This window comes from Pogona vitticeps, chromosome 3 (genome assembly GCF_051106095.1).
Source record: "Pogona vitticeps strain Pit_001003342236 chromosome 3, PviZW2.1, whole genome shotgun sequence".
In the NCBI taxonomy this organism is placed as follows: Eukaryota; Metazoa; Chordata; class Lepidosauria; order Squamata; family Agamidae; genus Pogona; species Pogona vitticeps.
The window spans coordinates 56,532,946-56,555,900 of record NC_135785.1 but is presented as its reverse complement, the minus strand read 5'-3'; the positions used below and the strand labels follow the sequence as shown (position 1 = coordinate 56,555,900).

General features: G+C 39.3%; 1 protein-coding gene across 6 annotated transcripts in view; it reads left to right on the top strand.

Annotated features, from left to right (window-relative positions):
* SH3PXD2A (SH3 and PX domains 2A) overlaps positions 1-22,955 on the top strand; it is a 338,938-nt gene that overhangs the window by 132,152 nt on the left and 183,831 nt on the right. For all 6 annotated transcript variants that reach the window (XM_020788969.3, XM_078389476.1, XM_020788973.3 and 3 more), the window contains 2 exons: positions 18-94; positions 4,664-4,755. In XM_020788969.3, coding sequence (XP_020644628.3) covers positions 18-94; positions 4,664-4,755 — 169 coding nt within the window. The remainder of the gene's footprint in view (positions 1-17; positions 95-4,663; positions 4,756-22,955) is intronic.

Sequence of the window (22,955 nt, the reverse complement as noted above, 5' to 3'; positions counted from 1 at the left end):
CTATCTTTCCCATGCAGGTAAAATCCTCTTCCGAAGAAGTCATATTCGAGATGTCGCTGTGAAGAGACTAAGACCCATTGACGAATACTGCAGGGTAAGCATACTTTCTAAAAGGGTGGTAATAGAAGACTGTGTGAGACAGTGAGCCAAATGTATTTATGGGAGAGCAAGGCACTGTTTTATATTATTAGTGTATGTTTATGGGGCTTCTCCCAACAATGTATGAATTAATAACTCCAAAGGTCAAATAACACACTAAAGAAGAATCTGGAAGCTATCTCACATTATTTTCTATCCAAGGTAAGCCTAAATGAATCCAGTTCAACTTGAGATAATAACATGGAGGTAGGAGGAGTTTAACTCTTTGTCCCCTACTGTGATATCAATGCTGTTAGACCACTGCTTCCCAAGGTTGAAAGTCTTCCAATGTGATGATATTTGTCATTCCTAAGTTCTCATAAATAGAAATGGAAAATATCAATAAATGCAAAGAAAAGAACAGTATTCATGTAACTGTGAACAAAGGTTTAGGTAAGAGAAAGTTAGAACTCAACTGTTCTAGATCAACCTATGAATGACCTCCTGCATGTGAGTACATAAAAGCAAATGACACTGTTATCTCTTGTTGGCTGGAGAGAACTCTAGTAGGTTTCTAAAATAAGTTTAGCATTTTTATCTGGGGGACAAAATACAGTGGAAGCATATTGAGGATGCCTTAAGTCAGATTTTTAAGAGTCTAAGGAATGAATAAAAGGAGCATTAATTCTGAACCGTTTGGCTGGAGAAACAGAACTGAAATTTTATCTTATGAGATCAAGCCTTCTGTACAACAATTGAGGCAGTGTCTGGCAAATGTAGGCCTAATGGCTATCCATAATCATGGCACTCACATTATATTCTTCGCATTAATCTTTCTGTCAGGAACCGGGTAAAATATATTCATGAGAAGGAATGTCATGGGTTCACTGAAGCGACTTCTTGCTCAAAATACAGGAATTCACTCCAAAGTTGTAAGGGTCACCTCTGACCCCCAGAAACCAGAAGCTAGTGACTTATCTGTGATGCTATTAATTTGAAAAGCAGACAGTTCCTCAGTGTATGACAGATTTGTCTGAGAAATACATGTTAGAGGAATTGTTATATATCTGTTGGCTGCAATGATAAACCAAACAATGACAAACTGCTAATCAGTATTCATGTTGGCACTATTTACTTTTTTCTGTCAGTGAAGCCTACCAAAGCACATCCTTTTAATGAGTCTACTCTTTCCGTTGTCTAATCAGTACTGGGCAAAGTTCAAGTTGCAACTTGGGCTGGAAAAGCCATGCACTGGTTTGAATGAAGATAAAAATACATATACAGTATTGTTAGCAGAACCATTACATCCATAATATCTTTGGAAAAGCAGGCACATCTTGTCTGCTAGACATTATAGGCCTGTAGTTCATATGTATGGAATATGATCATGAAAATATCTATTAATTGTGTTTATATGTATTATGAGAATTGTAGTCCCAACCAGAGCAGACCCAGTAAATCTTTGAGGTCTACATGAAGGTTGACTCTCCCTTCTGTAATTAATTAAATGGGTGTACTATATCTGGGACTAGGTTAGGATTTAGGATTTGCATTTAACTGGGAAGTTCTGTGAAGGTTTATAATTACTTTCCTAAGAGTATTAGTAGGATCACCAACCTTTGAATCTATACCTGCAGTAGTTTCTCTAAGACCAATGTCATATTTAGATCAAAATACAGATCAAATTATTTAGCTTCTTGTCATGAAAAGTGTAAAGTCTTGATTTCTGTAGATCGAGACTTGCTAAAAACATAGGAGCATTCCAGTTTTCCCAGGGAAAACTGCATTTGAATTGTGGGATGAAGGTTAGGAGCCCCCAATGAAGACAAAAAATTGAAGTCAATCCCTCCCCCAGCAATTTGGTCTCCCCACTCCCCAACACACACAGCGGACTTTTAAAACAGTAGCTAAACAGTATGTCAAAAACTGAATGGAGATTTTAGTCTGGTACCTGCTGATTCTAGTCCTGATACTCTTAACTGTGTCAATATGTTCTCCTAATTCACAGATAAAACTTATGGAGTCTGCCCCATGCCATGTATATTTGACAAACATACAGCAATGTTGTCTTTCAGTTGTGTTTGGAGAGTGAACAATGGCTACAATTTGTTTCCATTGGAAGTTTAAAACTTCTTCCAATTGCTGTCAATACAATCATCCATGTCCATGTGCTGGTAGATCACTATCTTCAATATACATAGTGGGCAATCTAAGATAAAATTGGTGCTGAGCTGGATTTGACTGAGGGAAATAATGCTTCCAGATTGCTTCCTGAAAAAAAATGTATCTGCACAAAGAAGCAATGCAGATCCAAGTATGTTTGCAGTCTTCTGCAAGAAGAAACATTATCACAAAGATCACTTAAAAATCAAACTGTGTAGGTCTACAATCCCCAGCCTAACATTACCCTGATGTGTTCAGCTGCAACTTCCATTGCTCCCATGTGCATCCTTGCTGGTTACTCTAACATATGGAGGCCAAAGGGCTGGGAAAGGCTGAATCAGGTCATTGGTTTTGTATACCTTTCCAATACAAGAACTAGAAACATCTATGTTACCTCTGCTTAACAGACCTTCCAAGGTCTGTGTGATGTTTCACTGCTTTGTAGCAGTTAAAGTAAACAACCGTACTCCAATAATTAGACTCCTTCTGGCTCTAAAATGGAAGTCTTTAGCTGGTAAGGTGAGGAAACAGGGACAGCAAAGGAGATGTCTTTTCATGCACACATGTGAACAACAGCATCTTGAATGTTTTGCAGCTAATCAGAAAGATCATATGATTAGCACATATAAATATTTCTTGCCCAGTGGAATTTATCTCCCTGGAAGATTTCCCCTGTTAGCAGATTTGGCATTATCTTTGTGTGAAGTGAAATCTTCCAGGGCCCATCTATCTAGAGCAGCTTTCTTCTTTCATCTCAGCAACGTAAGCCAAACTAAAATAAAGAGCTCTTTCTTCATTGACTTGAATGGACTCTCAGTTTTTTAAAAAATAAGCTTTATTAACTGTTGTGGCCGAGTTCAGTCCCACTAAACATTTGCAATATATGTTGCACTTAATGCATACAATGGATTTCCCATATATATTTGCTGAAATGTTTAATTGCCTTTATATAGTTAGTTACAGTGGACCCTCGACTTACAGACGGCTCGACTTACAGACTTTTCGAGTTACAGACTTCTCTGGCTGCAAAATTTAGATTCGACTTGCAGCCGGAGAATCGACTTACAGACCAGAAAAAACCCAAAATGGAACAAAAATAGAATAAAAACCGCTGGTTGTGGGATTAATCGGTTTTCAATGCATTGTAGGTCAATGGAGATTCGACCTACAGACTTTTCGACTTGCAGCCACCATTCCAATACGGATTAATTCCTTAAGTAGAGGGTCCACTTGTAGTTGGTTAGTTAGTTATTTGTCTACAATATTTTAATGTACCATATATAATAAGATCTCAGAATGGAGTCGAACCAGAAGCAATTAAAACCAATTTGAAACATTAACATAGTTCCATGAATAAATCCTTTTCACCACTGGAGAAGCATTTGGGAGCCACAGGACAGGGTAGGGAAGACTTTATTATAAGAGAATATCACCACTGCCAGTCCCAGCACCAGATCAATCCAATGACGAGTGATCCAGCGGCCATTTCCCAATATGAAAGGCTTCCCCACTCTATGTGTAGACTTCTTAAAGCTTCCCCAGGCTAAAAAAGATCCCTAGGATGCCTTGGAACCTTAAGGAGTGTAGGAAGATTTAAATTTAATTAAATTAAAGATTTCTGTTGCTGGGTGATGATATCACAATTTACATGACTTAGTAGCGCCAACTGGATTTCAGTCTCTATATCAATTAAGACCCACACTATGGTATTCCTGCTTGCTATGTATGGACATGAAAGCTGTACAGCAATGTAAATTGAGAGGAGGGAAAACTGATTCATTCAGAAAATGTAGTTGGATGGGAGCTTTACAGATACCATTGACTGCCAGAAAAAGAAATAAGTGGGTTCAGAATCAAACCAAGCCTGGAGGGGATCCTTCCCTGATCTTAAATTTATATCCAGTCCACCCACCCTGTCTGTCGTTAATGCTGCTTTGACAGTCACCATTTCATTTCTCATGGTAAAGCATGGAATCAATTATAAATTAATGTTGCAATAGTTGCAAGACCACCAACTGAAGCAGAGGTGGATATTTGATAGCCTTCTAGATGTTCCTGGACCGCAATTTGGATCACCCTTCATCACTGGTTATGCTGATGTCTGCTGACAGGACACAGTGGATTTGAAAAATAAGAATCATCATCTTAGAACTGCAAGCTGGAAGATCACTGAGTCCAGCTTCTGTCAAGGAGGCACAGTGAGGAATGAAACTCCCAACCTCTAAACCACTGAGCTATCCAGCAGTTGCTGAGCAGTAAAAATCTAATTTTGTGTTTAATTATCTAAAGGTCATTGAAGTCTAAGTTCCTGGGTTTTTACTGGTACCTCAGAGTTAACATGAGTCAAAACGTTGCAATATTTTCTTTCTTGTTACTCCATTTGTTTCTGTAATAATACAGTATTCTTTTTCTTATGTAACAGGCACTGGTGAAGCTTCCCCCTCACATTTCACAGTGTGATGAAGTCTTTCAGTTCTTTGAGGCCAGACCAGAGGACCTCAATCCTCCTAAAGAGTGAGTTCCATTGTTGCTTTCTACAGTTACCCTCCTGCAATTTCATTAGAAAGGAAGGAAACTAAAGGTCATTACATTTTATCACATCCAGAGGGTAGGAGAACACTTAGCTTTATTGTTAACTTTATTTTTAGCTTTTGTATCTCAAGGAAATTGGTTCATAATTTGGCACATACAAGCGTGTGTGTCTTTGAGTGCATGCTTAAAATTCAAACAAATTTGGCATATGTTCAGTTATAGGTCAGGGAAATTGCCTGGCTTTGGTGGTTTGCTGAATTGAGTTCTCCTAAACAGTCATTAAAGTCATCAAAGGGCTGAGTTTATCAGCTGAAGGAAATCCTGCCAGTAAAATACCAACTTTTAATTACCATCCACCTCCCCCAATTTACTCATGCTCAAAGGCGATTTGTGAGGCTTTGATTATGATCCGTGTCAGATACAATTTCCAGAGTGCATATATTATGTAAGCACAAAACAGAATCAATCACTGTGAGAGGGGCAGCTCTTGCTGGAGAGCAGAAACATAGCCTCTATTGTAGTGAAACACTGCCAATAACTACATTGTTTGCATTATTTACAGAAACCACCTCACAGCTCTTATTGGTAGTTTAGCATCAGTCCTCACAGATAATATCTTCTTACCTAATCTCTTACCCAAGCACTTTTTTTGTCCACTTCTCAGCTGTGGAAACCGTTACCTTCTACCTTTATTGATCTCCCAGTACTCTCCCAGGATCACCCATGCTTATCATCTTTTAGCCTGTTTGTAGCTGAAATAAAGCCAACCCATAGAATTTATGGCTCCAGGAAATCACTGAAAATTTCCCTCTATCCTATCCATGCTATAGCTTCTGCCTTAGGACCAAACACAGATTATGGTAATATACCACTTTGCACCTTTGTCTCACATGCACACACTAGGAAAAAGTCTTGGTTAGAATACAACTGCTTTGTTATTGCTAGAGAGGACAAACAGTGTTATGGATATCCAGATGTTTTTGAAGATAGCAGCAGAAAGTATCTGAATCTGGTAAGAATAATGATATATAAATATTTTTCTGGGCAAAGCTAGGACTCTAGTTCTTAGAACCTAGGAACTGGAGTTGCAAACATTTGCTTTTTCAAGTTCTGTTTTCTCCATGTCATTGTGCTGATCTAAATCCCTTCTCCCATCTGATATTACTCCTGCAATAGATATTTTCCTTCACACAATAAATAACAGCTCTGAGGGGAAATTAAATTAAGAAAGCAGATCTCTAGCATCCCATGGCTTCCTTACCATGAAGATAAAGACAGATAACAGATCCAGCCACAGAGCTCTCAAATATTTTGTCATTGGGGCAGAAGGGCATGGTTGGTCATAAGAATGTCTGTAGCTTAAGTATCTCAGCACCAGCTCTCTCCAAGCCCAATACTTACTTATTTATTGACACTAGGCCTAATATCAACATAGGACATATTTGGAAACCATTAATGGCCTGGCATTTGGGTGGTGCTCACCCCGGAGGTTGGAAAAATTGCTCTGAGGCTACAATTCCCAGAATATCCTAGCCAGTATGGCCATTGGTCTTGCTGTCTTCTCGATTCTGGGAGTTATAACCCTTTTTTAAAAAAATATATTTTCCAAAACAAATACATCAATACAAAACAATACAAAATACAGTACTGACTAAAAATCTAAAACCCAGTGCACCCCCATACCCCTGGGACACTTTGGAGTAATTATTTTATTACAAACCTCTTTTCCAAAATTGTATTGATTTTTGCTTAGAGGCTTTCCCTTTCCTTTCACTAATACAGTGGGGTCTCGACTTAAGAACTTAATCCGTATTGGAAGGTGGTTCTCAAGTCGAAAAGTTCTTAAGTCGAATCTGCATTTCCCATAGGAATGCATTGAAAACCATTTAATCTGTATCTGCTCTTTTCTGACCATAGAAACTAATGGGAAGCTGCTATTCTGCCTTCTGCCACTAGAGGGGGATATTTTCTTTCTTTTTTTCCTCTTAGGTTCAGGGAAGGCAGGGAACACTAAAGGCAGCACTTTAGAACTCTTTTTTTAAAAAAAAACGAAGCCAATTTTAAATAATGTTTTAAAGCATGTTGTGCTGATTTTTTCAGCACAAAGGCACTCAGGCAAGCTTTTTAGGTGCTGAGCAAGCCTCCCGAAGCCTGCTCAGAGCCAGCCGATCAGCTGTTAGGCGGGGAGAGGAGCGGGGAAAACCACAAAATGGCTGCCAGGCTCTTTCTGGGTGTCGGCTTTTAGCTCTTTCCTGCTCTTTTTCCTGTGGTTTGGGGGCTACCAAGGCCTGGTAAGTGACTTTATTTAACAGTACATTCTTTATTTTTAAGTTTCTGACCCTTTCTCCCCCTCCAGAAGCCTCTAAGGGGAGGGAGGGGGGACTTTTTTCCCTGTTCGTAACTGGAGGGAAGTTCGCATGTGGAGTCCTTACTTTCCCTATAGGGCAGGTTCGTAACTCGAATTGTTCGCAAGTCGGGTCATTCATAAGTCAGGACCCCACTGTACAAATTTAATAAATCTACCCCAAATAGCATAAAATATACTTAAACTTATTTCCCCTCTTTTCATCTTTAGTTCAGTACTGTAGCCAATGTGTCATTTAACACGATGTCTCATACTTTGTTATACTAATCTTCTAATTTGATATCATGTTTGTACAGTGGTGCCTCACACAACGATGTTAATTGGTTCCAAAAAAATCAACGTTCTGTGAAACATCGTTCTGTGAAACACCATTTCACATAGGAATGCATTGAAAACCGGTTAATCCGTTCCAATTGGAACGGATTGCCATCGTTCAGTGAAAATCCCCATAGGAAACATCGTTGAGTGAAACAATGTTTCCTATATTGGAATGTATTGAAGCCGACTCAATACTTTTCAATGCCTTTGCGAAGTCTTTTTCGCTCCTGTAAAAGTGTCTTACAATGTTTGGACGCTGTTTTAAATGATTGCAAAGGTTAGTCCACCTCTTGAAACCTATGCAAACTGATTTTGGTGTTGTTCTGACACTTCGTTAATTTATGATGATTTTTTGTTTTTTCTCCATAGGAAACCATTGGATGGTCTGTCTAATGGTTTCCAATGGAAAAAACAAAAATCATCATAAATTAACGAAGTGTCAGAAGAACACCAAAATCAGTTTGCATAGGTTTCAGGAGGTGGGCTAACCATTGCAATCATTTAAAACAGCGTCCAAACATTGTAAGACACTTTTACAGGAGCGAAAAGGGAGATCGTTGTGTGAAAATCCCCCATAGGAAACATCGCTGTGTGAGGCAGCAAATTTAACAGAAAAAGGCATCGTTGTGTGAATTCATCGTTGTGTGAGGCACTCGTTGTGCGAGGCACCACTGTATTTCCATATTAATAATATAGCACTTGTCATAAAATAAGAAATCAATTCCTTTGAGTAATAATCAAGTTCTATCTTATCAAAAACTGACAGCAAATTAATTTTTGAGTTAAATTCAATATCTTTTCCACATATATCACAAATTTCTGTAAAAATCAATTTCCAAAATTTCTGAATCAATTTACACTCCCACCACATGTGATAAAACATGCCAGTTTCTTCATCACATTTCCAACAGGCGTTAGAATAGTCTGAATTTATTATGTTCAATTTCACCAGAGTCATGTACCACCTTAAACTAATTTTTTTAAAATGCTCCTTTATTCTTACGGACATTAATTTTAGAACTCTCATCTTCCAAATTTTTATCTAATCCTCTGTTCTAATTTCTGTCTTTAAATCATGTTCCCAAATTGATTTTAATCCTTCTATTTCAATCTCATTTTCCTCCAGATCCAAAATTAGGTTATAAATTTTACTTCCTACTCCCTTCTTCAAAGCATCCTTCTGCATGTCTTCATGTGATGATAGAAATTGTTCATACTTAGTACATTCTCTACATTTGCCATTGATCCTCAAACACTCATTAGTCCATCTAGCTAATTGGATATAATTGTAACGTGATAATTTATTAGTTTGAAGTTTAGCTATAATCTGATCCTTCGAACTCATTTTAACCATCCAATCCTTCAATCTGGTAACTTTTTTATCCTTAAACAAATCAACAAAGCCCTTCAAGTTTGCTGGGAAATTTTCTATTTCAGTCACTAATTTTAGTGGCAAAGTAAAAGAACAAAAATTCTTTTTATATCTGTTCTACACATTTATCATGTTTCTTAAGAAGGGGGTATTCACCTGATTTATTATATTTCTTTTTACTGCATTGAACAAGTATTTTTCAATATTTCCATGTATTTCTGAAGAGTCTGTATCCCACCAAATTAATCTTCCTTCGTTATATATAATATCTCCCATAAATCTTAGTTGATTTACTACATAATAATTTTTTATATTGGGAATACCTAAACCTCCACTTTTTTGAGTCTTATACCAATTTCTTTTATTTATTCTTGATTTTTTTTACCTTGATTACAAAATCCATTAATTAATCCTTACCAATACTTAAAATCATCATCTTCTAATCGTACTGGGAGCATCCTAAATAGAAATAGTTATTCTTGGTAATATTTTCATTTTAACAATAGTGATTCTCCCAAACCACGAAAGATTCAATTTAGAGTACTCCTGGAATTTATCTTTAATATCACTTTTTAATTTATTAAAATTTGCTCCTTTAATTTTTGAGTCACTTTGAGTATATTTATACCTAAGTATTTAATATAACTACACATTTTAAAACCATATTTATTTACAAATGTTTCTTGTTCATATTTGTTGTGATTAAACATCATTACTTGTGTTTTTGCCAGTTAATAGTTAATCCTGTTATTTCCCCATTTTTTTCTAAATGATTTTTAATTCTATCCATACTTTCTAATGGGTTTTTAATTATTAATAATGAGTCATCAGCAAATAAATTAGTCTTAATTGTATCATTTTTACTAATTGTTTAATTAATTAATCATTTCTTATTGCGTTAGCTAACAATTCTATAATCATACAAAACAATAGTGGTGATCGTGGGCAGCCTTGTCTTGTGCCTAGGCCTAGAAAAATCCGTTCTGTTAAGCCATCATTTACTATTATTTCTGAAGTATTATCTAAATATAACTGATCTATAACCCCAATAAGTCTACTACCAAATCCCCAAGCCTTTAAAAGCAGCTTTAATGTTAGCCATTCCACACAGTCAAAGGCCTTAAATATGTATAATGATAGAACAGCTGCCTTTGTTTTTTCCTTTTCTGCCTCACATATAATATTCAAAACTTGCCTAGTTAAATTATCCATTTGCCTTCCTTTTATAAAGCCACAATGATCCGCTTTAATATAATTTGCTGTAAATCTATTTAATCTATTTGCTAATATAGCAGTAAAAATCTTTGTATCTTGATTTATTAAATATATAGGCCTATAAGATCCCGGGTCTTTTAAATCCTTGATGGGTTTTGGAATAAGAATTGTTAATGAATGTTTCCAAAAAGGTGGCATTGTTTCCCCTTCCAATATTATATTATAAAGCATTTTTAGCTTAGGTGTCAAAATGGAACTAAAGAGTTTATAATATTCTGGACCCAATTCGTCATAGCCTAGTGTTTTACCATTTCACAGTTTATTAATAACCTCAGCAATTTCTTCTTCTTTAATCTCTTCTAATATTCTTTTATCACATTCCAGTAATTTGATTTTTAAGTTCTCATTTATATAATTTTCTATATCTTCTTTCAACACTTACCTGGCAGGGGAGATACCTTGATCATGGGAGTTGTAATCCTAAACTGTAATTGTTGCCCAAACTAATAGTTGCATTAAATTTTCCAAGCTCTCGCATATGATTACATTGACATCTGCCCTAGTCCCCCATTCTCAGTAGTTTGACATCTCAATTTTAAATGTTCTGTAGTGCCCTGGACCAAATGCACATTTAGCATTAAGGAAACATGCACATTGAGGAAGCAAGCACATTGAGAAAACTCTTCTCGAACTGAAACAGAACTTTATTAAAGGTTATATGGGTGAGACTAATTGCTGGAACAGAAATCCATTGTTCATGAGATGAAAACTTGTGCTTAGTCCCTCCTATAATCTCATACTGCTTGAAATTGAGTTTGAACAGTGTGATTATCAGCTTTGCATATTCCTTATTGATTGTTGCACACTTCCTCCAAGGTCACCAACAATACTAACAGATGCTGAAGATACTATATGCAGCTAGATCAACTGAAGCTCTGTCCCTATTAATCTTTCTTTATGGATTTTCAACCACTCTGGTCAGCAAAGTCCAAAGCTAAATAAAGTCAGTGGGAAGCTTTGCATTTGTTCTAACAGATTTTGATTCAGAGCTTTCATTTTGAGGTGGGTAGTTGCTTAAAGGGCACATTTTTCATGAATGTAGCTCTCTGTTCTTGAGAATAACTTCGCACAAATAGGATAATGTTAAAGATGGAGCATTTCCCAGCGTTCTCTCTCTCTAAAGTCAAACAAAAGAAAATGACTTGCTTTTTAGTTGCAGAACACAGTTTCTGTAAGGAAATGGCATATTTGCTATTAGCCTCCCTGAACTCTGTAAAATATGATTGCTATTAATCCAATTAAACAAAGAAATTGAAAAAGATGCTTTATGAAACCTTTTTTTTTTACTTTAACAGTTATTTTTGACACCAGCAGTTAGAGGGAATATAATAGAAACTTGTGACTAGTGTAGAAAGGTTGAAGACTTCTCTTCCCCAACACGTTATATTGACCTTTTCTTAAGGTATTTGCAGTGTTAAGCCTTAAATGCTTAAAACTGATTTAGCAGCCATACACTAAAATAAATAAATACGTAAATATGAAATGGTCAGAAATCCATACATCTAACTACAAAGAAACAGTTTTATTTGGGAAATTGTGGGTTCATAGGATAGCATTTGTAAAAGATTACAGAATAATGCTTAACCAGGCTTCCTTACAATGAAAGCATGGACCTTCCCACTCAGCTTTCAAAGAAGCAAAATGTTCACTTGTTTTTGAAACCGTCTTTTATGCTTATTGATCTGTCTCCTTTCTGCCAAAGTGATTAATATCTTTGGCATTTCAGATGAATTTGTCATGATATGTAATTGAATTTATCCTGACAGTCCAAGTGGATAACCTCCTTTTACCTCCAGTTCAGGAGGACGTCAGATACCAACATCCCTTTTACAGAAATAGTTTTTTGTGTTTGTATGTGTTTTTTCAAAACCATCACCAAGTTAAATTATCTGACAACTTTTTTATTGCTCTGCATTTTAGGATAGGAAATCATTGTTTTACTTGAATTTATAGTCCTACCTGCTAGGGTAAATACAAAGCATGGTTTCCTGGTTTGGATGAAGTAGCAAATTATGCATCTGAAGAAGTGGAGTGCAATCCTCAAAAGCTTACATCAAGTGAAAAAAGATTTGTTTTTGAGCTACTACTTGACTCTGTTAATTTTGCCTGAACAGACTATAGATTAACAGACTGTATATTTCCTCTCTGGAAACAGCAAACCACAGTTTGTCTCAAACCAGGCAGGGGAATCATGGCATAAAAAGGAGGAAGAGATAGGAAACACTGCTTTTGTTGGTTTACAACTCCCAAAATTCTGTGGCCCTGGGGGATTCTGGGAGTTGTAATCAAAAACTAGTTACATTTCTCATCTTCAGATAAGAGAAAGCAGATGCTTTATGGTCCCTTAAAGTTTATAGTTTGGCATTACATATAAACAAACCCAGCATCTCTAGACACTAAACATTAACTGAAGGAAAGATCTAGGCCTGGACTTTTTTCTTAAATTTAATATCCAGCTGGATAATCTGGTGCCTTTTAAATGATCAGGGGAGTATCCACAAGATAAAACTTCACAAAATGAATGGTCAATAACTACCTTCTGATCATCAGGAAGTATATAAGCAATTCCTCTGGAAAGTCACCACTACATCATCTGTCTTTCAGCCTGTCTGTGCTGATGGTCTTTGATGCACTCTGCCCCCAGAAGTGCAAACAGCAGATCAAATAACCTCATGTTTTGACTCAAAATGACAGGCAGCTTATCGAATTATCAAAGCTTGTGATTTAATTGAAATTTCACAGATAACCTTAGGACCAACTTTGAGAACAGAAGCTTGGCTACTAGAGGAAATGCCATTATGGCTGTGACGACGTCAGAGAAAGAATTGCTCTTAGAAATCGAGAGAATTGCCATGACAGTGGGTGAGGAAATTAATCTAGAAGCATAGGCCAGAGAAGGAGGGTAGATAGGGGAGGGCCAGCAGGCATCTGGGTCACTGAGGTCATTAGTGTGAAGGTTCATGTTACCAAGGCAAGAGAGAATATCACCAGGATTTTTGTGAAACATTTGCAGTGTTCTAAAATATGCAGATAATAATAATAACAATCTTGGAACTGCAGAGCTGGAAGAGCCCCTATGGATCATTGAGTGTCACCCCTGTCAAGGAGGTACAGTGGGGAATTGAACTCTCAACCAGATGTCTAAACCAGTGAGCTATAGTTATTATTACATCTCATCGTTTAGTCGTGTCCGACTCTTCGTGACCCCCATGGACCAGAGCACGCCAGGCCCTCCTATCCTCCACTGCCTCCCGGAGTTGTGTCAAATTCATGCTGGTTGCTTAGTAGATGTTATTACATCTACTGGGAAATAAACCTCTTGGAACCAATCATATGTACCAATCATAGGTACCCATCAACTTTGTTCTGATAAAAAACAAAATGTCTTGTGGAACGTTAAAGACTAGCAAATTTTGATTGATATAAGCATTTGTAGACTGTAGCCCTGTTCTCGATTTGCATCTGAAGAAATGGGCTACTGTCCATGAATTTTACAGTAAATATTAGTCTTCAAGACTCTTTTATATCCTTGAGTGAAAAACTACAGACTAATACGGCTGCTGTGCTGGAAATGCCTGACAAATATTTACTCTGTAGAGAAGCCCCCAGCCTTAAAATGGAAAGCCCAAGATGTAAGCTATTCTGTTTCTGAGAATTATATTCACAGTACTGAGTGTATGATGCTCTTATTAGTGAGGAGCAACTGCACTAACAGAATAAGTGATGTGTCCTACATTGAAGAGGTTTCTGCCTTGGAAGACTGGTTTCAAAGCACTGCAGCAAACCTCAGGCTATGATATCCATCCAGTTGCATTTGGTCTAAATTAGAATCTGAAAAATTGTCAAGAAACCACAGGAAACCACTTGTTAGTAATCTGACCTACCTAGAGCTAAGAGAGAGAGAAAAAGACAGAGAGAGAGAGAGAGAGAGAGAGAGAGAGAAACAATAGGCTTGATGTTAGACCCCAAAACAATTGTTGGACTATACTGAGAAATCTAATGTCTTGAAATAGCTGAACTAGCATCTTTAAAGCTCCTAAAAGCTTAACCTGTTAACAGATGTTGTTGCTATGAATACATTTAATCATGTGCTGGCAGCCTTAATGCTACCCTGAAACAAGTGACCCAGTTTCAGATGGTTAACACTAGCATTCTTAAATTTCTGTTCAATTCCACTGATTTTACTTTGGGGTAAGTGAGGATTCCAGCCTAATTTATATAGTATTTATCTCTTTCTACTCCTCTCTTTTCATTTGTCTTCCTCTCTCATTATGTAATTGTTCTCCCTCTCTCTCCCTTTTCCTTTGTTTTTATCTTATCTACATCGCAAGCATCACTCTTTCTCCTCACTGAGTCCAGAGAATTTCAGTTTATCTGAGATCTCTAGTGTAGTGCCTGCCTCAACTATCAGCCCATAGTTCCCAAGAGAATTAAAGCCTGGGAAGCCATAGCCAGTTACTGTATAATTACTGTATTAGGAATTTGTAATGTAGATGTAACTTCTCTCTCTTTCTTTCACATCCCCTCTAAATCGTTTTACTTGATATTTCTTTTTATGCACGTATATTGTGATGTGAAAAAGGAAGTATACCCTCTTTGAATTCAAGGGTTTTTTTTTACATATCAGGACATAATAAAAATAATCTGTTCCTTAGCAGACCTGAAAATTAGGTAAATACAACGTCAGATAACAACACATGACATAATACACTGTGTCAATATTTATTTTATAACAATAAAGCCACAATGGAGAAGTCATTTGAGAAAAACTAAGTGCACCCTTGCTGCTTCCATAGAAATTAAGAGACTAAATAGCAGCCAGGTGCTGCTAACCATATGCCCTTGAGTAACTGATCATCAGCAAGTGTGGTCACCTCTATAAAAGCCAAAGTTTTAGCAGTTTGCTGGTCTGGAGCATTCAGGTGTGTGCTAACACAATGCCAAGGAGGAAACACATCAGCATTAATCGTAGAGAAGCAATGACTGGTGCCCAACAATCTGGGAAGGGTTATAAGTCGAGCCCTAGTTTTGCCAGTTTGAAAGGTGAGCTCTGGCTTTGCTGGTTTGAAAACCGAGCTCCAGCTTTGCTGGTTAAAAGGATGAGCTCCGGCTTTGCCAGTTTGAAAGGTGAGCTCTGGCTGTACCGGTTGGAAAAACGAGCTCTGGCATTGCCGATTTGAAAGGGTGAGCTCTGGCTTTGCAGTTTGAATTGCTGTTGAACTGCTGTTTTGCTGATGGAGGTATGGAATTGTGCGCCCTTGGAGTGCTTGGGACATCTGTGAAAAATTGTGGGAGTTTTTCATTTCTCCCTGCTCCTGCCCACACCTGTGGACGGACGCCTCCTGTGGAGGAAACCTCCCACTTTGGGGACGCTGCTTCCATCGAATGGGGATTGGCAATGATTTCAGGCATTGCGGTGACTCTGTTTGGTGTATCGAACTGCCAATATGTCTCCGCCCTCCTTGCTTTTCATCTGTCTGGAGGTTCAGACCTTTGGTGTCCAGTGCATTTTATCTCCAGTCGCTTTTGGGGATTCATCCGCCTCTTTACCTGGATCTGGCTTGCAGCTTTGTCCATTGGGTGTCCCTCTGGGGTGCTGGAGGCGATGGCTGAGCCCTAAAAGAGCTGACTACTACCAATACCATTACAGTATATAGCGTGGGACTGGACTGTTTCCGGCAGCGACCCTGTTGGGAAGACTAAGGACTGTCACTGGTTATGATGGGGTTGTCTGGGTGTAGAGTTCTTTTTCTTTATTTTTACTTTTTTGTTAAAGTCTTACAGTTTTTTTAAATGGTTTAAATTGACTATTCAATTTAAATTTAAATGCTTATTTTTACATTATCATTTGATTATTTTGTTAAACTGATTATTACTGTATATATCCTTTATTTTCAGTTGTAATTTCCTTGGTTCTTTTCTTGTTTTTTACTTTGTCTGGCATGGAGTGGAGGGCCTGTCCCTCCCCCCCCCCGTGGGGGTCCTCAGAACATCAGAGTGATTACGGGTAGAGGGAGATATGTTGATGGTACAGTTCCTACTCATTGCAGAAGAACATTGAACAGATTTTTGAAGGCTGTTCACTGTTCTGGCAATGTGACCAGCCATCAGACTCAAGGTAGTTAGATCAGCCAACCCTTCACTCTAAATCTGGTGTTGTTGAATGCCAGGTCTGTATCCAACAAATCTTAGATTATTCAAGATCTTATTCTGGAAGAGGATGCAGACTTGGCATGCATAGCTGAGACTTGGATGGGTGGAGACAGGGGTGTTGCCTTGACTCTTGCCTGTCGTCCAGGTTATACCAGGGTAGACTGGAGGGGCAGGGGGGAGTAGCCATTGTCTATAAGAACACTCTAGAGATTGTTAGGTGCTCCACGATGGTGACGCTGGGTCTTGAGGCCCTTCACATTTCAATTGGGGCCAGGGATGGTATTGGGATTTTGCTGGGTTACCACACTTCCCGTGACGCAGCCATTTCCTTCCCAGAGCTTGTGGACTTTGTCTCTGCGGCACTGTTGGAATCTCCAAGGCTTCTGGTCTTGGGTGATCTCAACATCCATGTGGAGGAGAGGTTTCTGGTCTGGCTCTAGAGGTTTTAGAAACCATGGCTTCCTTGGACATGCCCCAACATGTCAATGGCCCCACTCACGTGGGTGGTCACACCCTAGACCTGGTGTTTTCCCCCAAGCAGAGTGAGTGTGGTCTGATGGTGACTGACTTTGTCTCCATCCCCTTGTCATGGTCGGATCACCACCTAATCAAATGCAACCTCTCAGTGGCTCTCCTTCTCTACACGGAACAAGGACCTATTTTAATGATCCACCCTTGAAGGCTACTGGATCCTATAGGATTCCAGGACTCCATGAGAGGGATTCCAGCTGGTGTCTGACTGGTGCTCCTGTCGACACCCTGGTTGATGGCCACTACCAGGGCTGTTGACACAATTGCTCCTAAACACCCTCTCCTCTGCAGAGCTCAGCCAGCACCCTGGTTTAACCAGCAGCTGTGAGCTATGAGGCAGAATACGAGAAGGCTAGAGTGCAAATGGAGATGAAACCTGATGGATTATAATCTGAAAGCTGTCAGGATCGCGACCAACCTTTACCTTACCAGGGTGAGGGTTGCTCGTTGAGCTTACTTCGCTGTCCAGATAAGTGAAGCTTCAAATGAGCAGGCATGTACATGATCTATCCAGAATTGGTCACAGTGATAGGCCTCCCACTAATATTTCACCTGACCAATTTGCAGCATTTTAAAAATCTACAGTGGAGACCATCCGCCAGGATCTTTCTCCTTCTTTGAATACAGTAGATCAAGCAGAGATGACCAGGGATCTGCCTTGCCTGATGAGACTTAGTCTCTTTCAGCCTGCGATGCCAGATATGGTGGACAAAGTGCTTGATCGCTTTCATGCCACCACCTCCTCCCTTGCCCCTTGCTTGACCTGGCTAATCAAAGCAGCCATGCCTGTAACAACTGAATGGGTCACAGCAATAATTAATGGGTCTTTCAAGGAGACACTCATTAGGCCCATTAGGAAGAAACCAAGCTTGGCGGCAGACAACATTGGCAATTATAGGCCTGTTGCCAATGTTTCCTTCCTCAGCAAAGGGGTAGAAAGGATGGTGGCTGATCAGCTCCAGGCCTTTTTGTATGAAACTAATGCCCTGGATCCATTCCAGTCAGGCTTCTGGCCATGCCATGGCATGGAAACAGCATTGGTCACCATATTTGATAACCTGTTGAGGGAGGCCGACAGGGGCAAAACGTCTCTGTTGGTCCTCCTTGAAATCTCAGCCGCCTGTCAACCACAGTATCCTCCTGGGGAGGCTCTCTGAGTTGGGAATTGGTGGTCTGGCACTTGCCTGGCTCCGATCCTTCTTGGAGGACCGTCCTTAGAGAGTACAGCTTGGGGAGAATATATTGGCCCCATGGAGTCTCAAATGTGGGGTTCTGCAGGGCTAGATTATCTCCCCAATGCTGTTTAATATCTATATGATGCTGCTGGGTCAGGTCATCAGGAGATGTGGGTATGCTGATGACACCCAGCTCTACATCTCCTCTTTTCCTACAACAATGGATGCCGTTTCATCCCTTCAGCGCTGCCTGGAGGCTGTACTGCAAAGGATGAGGGAGGCAGAACCCGGAGAAGATGGACGTCCTGAGGGTGGGTGGCCCTGCCATCAGTGATTTAGGAAACTCCCCCACTTTTGAGGGGGGTGACTCTCACCACGAAGACTGAAGTTTGCAGCTTGGGGGTCCATCTGGATCTGGCACTTACCATGGAAACCCAGGAAGTGTGAGTGGTCCGCACCGCCTATTTCCATCTTTGGTGGATTGCCCAGCTGCGTCCCTATCTTGATGATGGGGTGCTCACCACTCTGGTCCATGCACTAGTAGTCTTGAGATTAGACTACTGTAATGTGCTCTGCATGGGGCTACCTTTGAGACTGATGCGGAAACCTCAAATGGTGCAGAATGCAGTGGCAAGACTTCTCACTAGAATAAGAAAACAACATATCTCCCCCACTCTGGCTGCCCTGCATTAGCTGCCCGTTTGATTCCACACTGATTTCAAAGTATTAACAATGACATATAAAGCACTAAACAGTTTAGGACCTCAATATCTGACGGAATGGCTTCTTCCACCTACATCTACCCCATCATTTGCTCTAGCCAGGAGGGGTGGCTGAGAGGTCTAACGCCGAGGAAGGCCCGGAGAGAAACAAACAAAAACGGGCCTTCTCGGCAGGGGTCCCTCGTCTCTGAAACAGTCTACCCCCAGAAATTTGCCTGGCTCCCTCACTGGGTGTTTTTAAGAGCAAGCTCCAGACTTGACTCTTTCGGCAGGCCTTCCCTCCTGTCATTATTTAATTCATATTTGCCATCTTGAATCATATTATGCTGTTGTTATATTATACTGTTATTGTTTTATGAACTTGTTGTTAGCCGCCCAGAGTAGACTTTGGTCTAGATAGAGGGAGGGAGGGAGGAAGGAAGGAAGGAAGGAAGGAAGGAAGGAAGGAAGGAAGGAAGGAAGGAAGGAAGGAAGGAAGGAAGGAAGGAATCTCCAAGCAATTTGAAGTCCATCATTCTACAGTGAAGAAGAATATTCACAAGTGGAAAACATTCAAGACAGTTGCCAATCTTCCCAGGAGTGGACGTCCAAGCAAATACAGCTCATGGTTAGAACATGCAATGCTCAGAGAAATTGCAAAAAACACCAAGAGTTACATCTCAGACTCTACGGGCCTCAGTTAGCATATTAAATGTTAAAGTTCATGACAGTATAATTAGAGAAAGACTGGCCAAGTATGGCTTGTTTGAAAGAGTTGCCTGGTGAAAGCCTCTTCTCTCTCAAAAGAACATGGCAGCATGACTTAGGTTCACATCTGGACAAACCACACAACTTCTGAAATAATGCCCTTTGGACAGATGAGACCAAAATGGAGATGTTTAGCTACAGTGCACAGCACCACGTTTGGTGAAAACAAAACACAGCATATCATCACAAACACCTCATACCAGCTGTCAAGGATGGTGGTGGAGGGGTGATGATTTTCTAAATTTTATTGTATTTTAAATGTTGTAAGCCGCCCAGAGACCTTTGGGTAGTGTGGGTGGCATATAAATTTAATAATAATAATAATAATAATAATAATAATAATAATAATAATAATAATAATAATAATAATAATAATAATAATAATAATAAGAAGAAGAAGAAGAAGAAGAAGAAGAAGAAGAAGAAGAAGAAGAAGAAGAAGAAGAAGAAGAAGAAGAAGAAGAAGAAGAAGAAGAAGAAGAAGAAGAAGAACGATGACAACGATGATGATGATGATTTGGACTTGTTTGTCCACCTTGGAGTCATTGAGTCGACTATGAACTCCTCTGTATACCAAAGTATTTTAGAGTCAAATGTGAGGCTGTCTATCCGACAGCTAAAGTTTGGCTGGTATTGGGTCATGCAACAGGACAGTGATCTACAACAGAACAGCCGAAAAAAGAAAAGAATCAAGGTGTTGCAATGGCACAAAGTTGAGACTTCAATTGAAATGCTGTGGCAGGACCTTATGACAGTGTTGCATAAACAAATGGCTGCAAACCTCACTGAACTGAAACAATGTTGTAAAGAAGAGTGGGCCAAAATTCCTTCACAACAATGTGAGAGACTGACAAAGTCATGCAGAAAACAATTACTTCCAAATTGTTGCTGCTAAAGGTGGTTCTACAAGATATTGAATCATAAGTTGTACTTAGTTTTTCACACATGGCTTCTTCATTTTGGCTTTATTTTTGTTAAATAAATCATGACACGGTGTAATATGTCATGTGCTGCTGTTTGTCTAAGGTTGTATTTACCTAATTTTTAGACCTACAGTACTAAGGACCAGAGGATATTTATTATGTCCTGATACATTAAACCATAGAATTCAAGGAGGGTGTACTTTATTTTTCACATTATTGTACATATATTCACACATGTAAATTTTAATGCCACTAATGTAATCTAATTTAGGCTAGGCTCTGATTCATTTTTTGATTCTGAACCACTAATAGAAGATGAATTGATTAGCTGAAATCCTGTTGCACAGTTATGCAAATGGCATAACTTTTGGAAGCAAATTTTCATAAGTTAATAAACCTTTGGAGAAATTATCTCCTGCATACGGATACTTATGACTCAGAGTACAACAAACAGGGTCTATGAAAAATTCTTAAGTAAATTTGCCTTTACGTTATGCTGTTTGTATAATTGTGCAACAGAATTTCAGCCAATAAGTATGTGTTATCTCTTAGTATCTCATTCTACCGAATCCCATTATTTGCACCTAAAATGTGAACATAGATTAATGTTAGGATGAGTATACAAACAGAAAGATATGGTAAGATTTTCTCTCTCCGCCTTATATCATTCTTTAGCTACAGGTGGTGACATGATCGAAAGAAAGTAATCGGTCTGGTGTAAGTGACCCTAGCTCTGCAAGAGGCAGTTGGTCAAGAGGCTTGTTTATGCACCCAGATACATGCACTCTTGCTTACATGCACACATCTGGTAGGGAGAGGCCTTTGGTCTACTGTTATTTCCTGCTGACACTGAGTGGTAGAAATATCACAGCTCCTCTCCCTATGGACTACCCAGAACATAAAAGAAAAGCTTCCATTGTTCTCAGACTATCTGCAGGCATAGATCAAGCCCTTGTTGTTCGAACAGTGATGATGTTCATAGCATGACACTTTGTATCTTTTCAGAAGGGTAGTGAGTATAGATTCTGAACTAGAGATACATGCTGAGGCACACCTGTAAAGAGATGTTTTCCTGCAGCACTCAAAAATTGGTATTACTAGGTTCAAATTTGAGTCCCCACCTGGGAAGATATATGCAGCTTTAAGAGGCAAGTTAAATATTGATTCCTGAATTCATTGGGGAGTTACATGTGGATAAAAAAGTAATGGATTAGAGCAGTGGATACGTGGGGGGCACCCCCATGCTGTGGGTGGGTGTGGCACATTCACAGATGGGTGTGGCATGCTCACAGAGGGGCGTGGCACACTCACGCGCATGCAGGGGTGAGCGTGGTGTGCTCGTGGATGGGCGTGGTGTGCTCGCATGTGCACAAGCACACCACACCCATCCATGAGTGCACCATGCCCATCCGCACATGTGCCCACTCACCCATGCATGCGCATAAGTGCACCATGCCTACCATGCATGCGTGTGGGGGAAACGAGAGATCTGTTTCTGCGGCCGGGCCTGCGAAGCCCACGGACCGGTGCTTGGGGACCCCTGGCTTAGAGGACAAGAGACAATGTTCAGGATCCTGGAAAACAGCCTTTGCCATTCACAGATAGTGACCTCAAAAGAGGCTGTGTTGGTGAAGAATGTGGGGTTATGATGATAATACTGCCCGGGGAAAAGACTCTTCAGTAAGTTTGTAATTTAGTGTTTCTAGCTGAGGGGGAAGAAAGTTTCCAAACATTAACTTCATTTTGTTGATACAGCTCCAAGTCTATTATATTTCAGAGTGTTTTTCTCATTTCATGGATAGTTTCACCATTTTCATTAAATTTGTTGCAGTCTCAATTAGTATGCAACCTCTTTGTATGCATGTGCATTTGTGTGAAAGGCAGGGAGGTAAGTACTGCAAAAAAAATATCAAATCCATCCTAGTCTCTGATAATATATATTTGTGGTAATGCCCACAGGATAGGTAAGTTAAATTAAAATGTATGTTCCATGTCCTATAGGGAAATAATTTTCTATAGGATATGGAAGAACATTCTTGTGGGTTTTGTTGCTCCTTGAGATATTTCACAATTGATGCTTTGGGAACTTTTACTTTTGGCCATATATACCTGCTCAAACAAAGTGTAATTGATCGATGTAATATGGTTCTTTATTGTTCTTTACGTGTGGATTGATTCTTTTGTATATAACTTTTTTTCCTGCTGTAATTCTAATGCTGCTAGTATGTCTGCTACTGAGTCCTACTTAAGTGAGATACAGACTGTGGTGGAGTGCCCAAATCACTCCTGTCCATCATATATGGAGCTCAAGTGCAGGAGCCTATGATAAGACAGGAGGGGCGGAGTTAGAGGGACAGTTAAACAGTTAGAAAGAAAGGGAGAGAGATAGGGAATGGAAGTGAGAAATTTAGGACTTTGAATTTAGAGAGTTAAGACAGAGATTGGAAAGTTGGAGTGTTATAGAGAATAGGAAAGAGTTAAAAGGAATGGAGAATAAATGGGTGGTCAAAGAATATTGTTAATGTGGTTATTGTGAATGAAAGCACTTACAAGCAATCGTGTAATCAAATCAATCCAATTTAATGAATGATTCTCAACAAC